Consider the following 5,542-nt stretch of genomic DNA (forward strand, 5'->3'; position numbering starts at 1 on the left):
TACATTTTATTGATAAACTTTTTATAAAAAAAGTTGCAATTGGATTTTATATCCAAATAGTATTATATTATCATTTCGAGAGGTAAAATTAAAATTTTAATGAATATGACTTCTTTTAAAGCATAATATATATATATATATATATATATATATATATAAATATATATTTTTTTTTTTAAAATTTAAAAATTTTCACTATGTTTTAATTTTTAGTAATGTAGGTTTATGTTATTTGATATTAAAATTATTTTTTTTTAAATTTATGAAAATGAATTTAAAATTTTTAACAATATTTTAAAAAATTATTTTAAAAAATGAAAAAATTAAACTGCTCATAATATCAATGAGAAGGAAAATTCTTAGATACACATAGACATAAGAATTCTTTTATACACAATTCTTCAAAAATTTTTAATTAATTAAAAAACAAATACATCATTTTGACTCTCCTTTATAATTACAACCAGTCTTTAAATTCAATTAAAAAAATCAAAATTAAAAAAAAAATTAAAAACTTTTTTCTTGTTATTTAGTTTTAAGAATAAGAATTGAAAATTGAATCTGTTTTAATGAGCTATATTTTCATATTATTACAAATAAAAATCCCCAAATATATTGGAGAAAAAATAAATAATTAGAGTAAAACATGCTTAAGTCAAAATAGGAAAAGAGAAATTAATGTAAGCTCAGTTAACATTACCTATGTATTATTATTACTATTACTACTAGCACTTTCCATGAGTGTTTATGATGGTGTGAAGAGTTAAGTAAGAAGAAAAAGAAAGTGGTCTCCAACCAACACCAACCCATCTCACTCTCTCTTTCCTCTCTCCTTCCCTTTATATTAATAATCCTCTCACACCTTCAATCTTCAGGGCTCAACCTCAAATCAGCTCTCACACATTCAGAGGTAATAACCCTTTTTCCTGCCATAAAAAACAACACAAATTCCTCACTCCAACGCAATAAACACTGACACCCATCATCACCAATCTCTCCCTTTAATAATCCCAAATCCCAAACAATCATATTCCATTCCATTTTTCATTTTTGCAGCTTTTTTCCATTCAGCAAAATGGCCTCTCCACCAGACACAAGCAAAACCGTAAAGCTAGAACGCTACAATAGCTACATCAGAAAAGTTAACAGCACAAAACTCCTTAACGCTTCCTCCAAACTTCTCTTCCGTGCCACACTCTTAATCGCACTCGTCCTCGTTTTCTTCTTCACTTTCAACTACCCTCCACTCTCCGACTCCACCAACCACCACTTCCACACCCATTCCCACTTCCTCACCTCCGCATTCGGCGGAGGTGGCGGTGCTTGGGAGCGACAAATCCGTCACTCCGCTACACCCCGTCGCCCCAACGGTTTCACTGTACTTGTAACCGGTGCAGCCGGTTTCGTCGGTTCACACTCTTCCCTCGCTCTTAAAAAACGAGGCGACGGTGTTATAGGTCTAGATAACTTCAACACCTATTACGACCCGTCGTTGAAGCGAGCAAGACAAGCTCTACTAACTCAGCATCAAATCTTCATCGTCGAAGGCGACCTAAACGACGCGCCGTTGTTAACGAAACTCTTTGACGTAGTTCCGATCACTCACATCCTTCACCTCGCAGCACAAGCCGGAGTTCGTTACGCCATGCAAAATCCACAATCTTATATCAAATCCAACATTGCCGGCTTCGTTAACCTTCTCGAAGTTGCAAAAGCTGCTAATCCTCAACCGGCGATCGTTTGGGCTTCATCAAGCTCAGTCTACGGTCTCAACACTGAGAATCCATTCTCAGAGCTTCACCGGACAGATCAACCGGCGAGTCTCTACGCCGCAACTAAAAAAGCCGGCGAGGAAATTGCTCATACTTACAATCACATCTACGGTCTCTCCCTCACCGGACTCCGTTTCTTCACCGTCTACGGTCCTTGGGGAAGACCAGACATGGCGTACTTCTTCTTCACCAAAGATATTCTCCACGGAAAAACCATCGATGTGTACCAAACGCAAGAAGGAAAAGAAGTCGCGCGTGACTTCACGTACATCGATGATATCGTGAAAGGTTGCATAGGAGCTTTGGACACAGCGGAGAAGAGCACCGGAAGCGGAGGGAAGAAGAAAGCACCGGCGCAATTACGAATCTACAATCTCGGAAACACGTCGCCGGTGCCGGTGGGGAAACTCGTATCGATTCTGGAAAACTTGCTGACCACGAAGGCGAAGAAGCACATCCTCAAGATGCCACGAAACGGCGACGTTCCGTACACGCACGCGAATGTGACATTGGCTTACAGAGATTTCGGGTACAAACCAACAACGGATCTTTCAACGGGGTTGAGAAAATTCGTCAAGTGGTACGTTCGTTATTACGGGATTCAGTCAGGGCTAAAAAAGGAAAATCATCTCAATAACGAACAACCCGAGGATTCCGCTTGATTTGCAATTTGCATCACATCACATGCCTCTCATTTTCAAAAAGATTAAAAAAAAAAAAAAGAACCTTCTCTCATTTTTCTTGTTTTTTCTTTTTTGCTTTTGTGAAATAATAATTATATTTTTTTTAAAATGTTGTTAATTATTATTGTGTCGGTGATGTAAGAAATATAGATATATGGTATAGAAAAAAAAAGAATGATATAAATGTGAAAGAAACATGAAAGCAAAGGCAAGGAAAGAAGAAGGTGTAGATCTATGAGTTGGAAGAAGAAAAGGGAGGTGTAATAACTATGGGTGGGGTCTACTACAAAGGTTGTAGATCTCTCTCTCTTTTTTTTTTTTATTCATATATGAATTTTCAAGAAAAAATATGAAACAATGATGTTATTATTGAACAAAATATTATTATGTGACATCAAAAACTTTAGTCTCTTTTTCTCTGTCTATTCTAGTACCGTTTTTTTCTTCGTCTACTTTTGTAGCTAATTATTAGTAGTACTCATTATATTGCTTTGGAGATGCTTTCTTAGTCATTACTCTCAATCAAAAACAAAAGATACTACAAAGGGTGTCTTGTGAGTGAAACTCCAAATTAAAATAGATTGGATTATAGATTATGCAAAAATGACATTGGTAACTTGTTGGGACAAATTTTAGTTACTTTGCTATCGATAAGGAAACGACAGAAAGTGGTGGTTACTAGAATGATAACTTGTCTAGTGTGAAATATGCTATTGATTGGTCTCTACATTAATTATCCATTACATCGTTGATAAGTTTCACCAGATACACTACGTATACCACACAACACAACAACACCTATGAATGTGTGTGTGAGTGAGTGCAACCTCTTCATTCCATATAATACTATAATCCGAAATATTCTTTTCATATCGATTTCCTTTTCAAAAGTTTGATATTATCTCTTTTGACAAGAAGCATTTTTTTTATCTTTGTTGACCAAAGTGGATGTGGTGTTTCTGATGTGTTTTTACTATAAATAAAATCATTCTTTCAAACAAGATGAATATCTACCAACATTATATTGTAAAGTTTATATTAGAATGTCAGCTAATGCTAATCCTTGTAAGTCTAGAAAATCTTTAGAAAATCAGCTTATCACAAATAATTTAAGAGGGATATAACCTCTGGCACATTTTCCCAAGCCAAATGCAAGAGGTAATCCTTAGTAAAGTTTTGATAATGTTTTACACTTAGTGTGTGCAGTCTACTACCTAGGTAATCCTCAGTAAAGTTTTGATAATGTTTTACACTTAGTGTGTGCAGTCTACTACATGTTAGTGTGCACATACTTGCATTTACAAGGGATAAATTTCCGACAAAATTCTTAGTGATAACACTTTATCGCTTAAAACGACATGGAGACTAACACGTAGACAATATTTGTGAGGGTAAAATTTTATGTAAGGTTTGTCATGCACATCTCAGGAGGAAAATTTTAAGGGAAACAATAATAACTGGCCAACAAGAATATAAGGATGTTGATGTTTGAATATACAGAGGAAAATCATCAAGAATATAATTCAAGTCTCACATTTTAGGGTTCTAAAGCAAATTAAATATTTACCCGATCAAAATGCTTCAATGCTTCACCATTAGAAGGGTGTTGCAACATGCTTGAACTTATTTTATTTGCAATTTTATAGTCCACAACTTCTAAACATCTTTGTAAAACAAACAAATGTTGCAGGAGCACACGTTTTAACATTCTTTCACATAGTTCACAACTTCAGAACAACATGTTTAGTCATATATTACCCTTGACTTGGTTTCAGAAAGTTCTCAACTTCTGAAGCATCAAAGTCAAAACACCATATTTTCATAAATTTCACAACTTATGAACAATAGGTGTTGTTAACACACGATCACCATACTTTCAAACAGTCCACGAATTTTGAACATTAAAAAGTATATGAGCTTGATTCAACCATATTTTTAGAAAGTTCAAAACTTCTAAAACATACGTTGTATCAGAGAACATTTAAATTGAAATAGAATGAACATGCAGAATTTCAGAGCGTAGGTTCACAGCTGAAATTCTGGAACTTACAAACAGATTTCAAGATAGATGTCCTATCAACACACAATTTCAAGATAAATGTTATAACATCTACGGACTAACAACATAAATATCAAAATAAAAATAAACGGAAGAATGATAAATAACACAAGTAATTGTTAACCTTGTTTTGTGTAACAACACCAAATCTGGGGGCTACCAAGCCAAAAAGGAAATCCACTATTAGCAGTACAATTTCAAAGCCTATATAGTCCCAATTTACAACTTGTCTCCTAATCACTATCCAGTGCAACTTCTACCTAAAAATCAACATCTAGATATGAGAAATCGACATCTCACTTCCAATCACCGCAATGATAAAAACAGTCACACTCCCTGTGACCATAGGACCTAAATAAAAAGATTACACTTTCAAATAAACAATACTTAGTCAAGAACCTTAACTAAGAATAATACTTGATCTTGCTTAAAAACTTTGATCAAGAACAATACTCAACTCTTTTACTTAAAAGCTTCAAGAGTGAGAACACACGTCCACCTCAATGTATAAGAAGTGTTCTGGACCGACCCAATCAATATAATTGGGCCAACCCAGCCTTCGGTCCAAGACAATTTAGACCGCGTGTGCCAAGGTTCACCCGATCACTCCGGGCATATTAACGAGGCTACCGACCACGAGGGACCCTCATGCCCGGTAAGCAGTCAGTTCACGCGTCACCTAAATATCCACCCCAGAAGAAGGAGTCCAACTGGCACACAAACATCTTATAAATAAGCCCTCTCCTCACAGAGGGCAAGGTAATCTTTTCTTACCCCCAAAATCTTATCAGCATGTTGTACCTTGTGGAACATTTACTTACTTTGGCATCGGAGTGCTTTGCAGGTACACCACCTTTTTCCCTATCAACTGTTCGGAATTTCAAGACTTCATCGTTGCTGGCCATCTGATCTGCTCGGTAAGATCAAGAAGATACATGAATGACACAAAGAAAGAACACATGGAAACCTCTCAAAACAACAATGTTTATTTGCACACACGATTTCTATTTGTGAATGCTTGCAAAACT

At 35.5% G+C, this 5,542-nt stretch overlaps 1 protein-coding gene across 1 annotated transcript; it reads left to right on the plus strand.

Annotated features, from left to right (window-relative positions):
* Positions 1–782: 782 nt before the first annotated feature.
* LOC131661574 (UDP-glucuronate 4-epimerase 6-like) lies at positions 783–2,867 on the plus strand. The gene has a single exon (XM_058931155.1). It carries the CDS (start codon positions 1,076–1,078, stop codon positions 2,432–2,434), a length of 1,359 nt encoding a protein of 452 aa, XP_058787138.1. The 5' UTR covers positions 783–1,075; the 3' UTR covers positions 2,435–2,867.
* Positions 2,868–5,542: the final 2,675 nt, after the last annotated feature.

The sequence above is a fragment of the Vicia villosa genome, linkage group LG3 (genome assembly GCF_029867415.1).
Source record: "Vicia villosa cultivar HV-30 ecotype Madison, WI linkage group LG3, Vvil1.0, whole genome shotgun sequence".
Taxonomy (NCBI): Eukaryota; Viridiplantae; Streptophyta; class Magnoliopsida; order Fabales; family Fabaceae; genus Vicia; species Vicia villosa.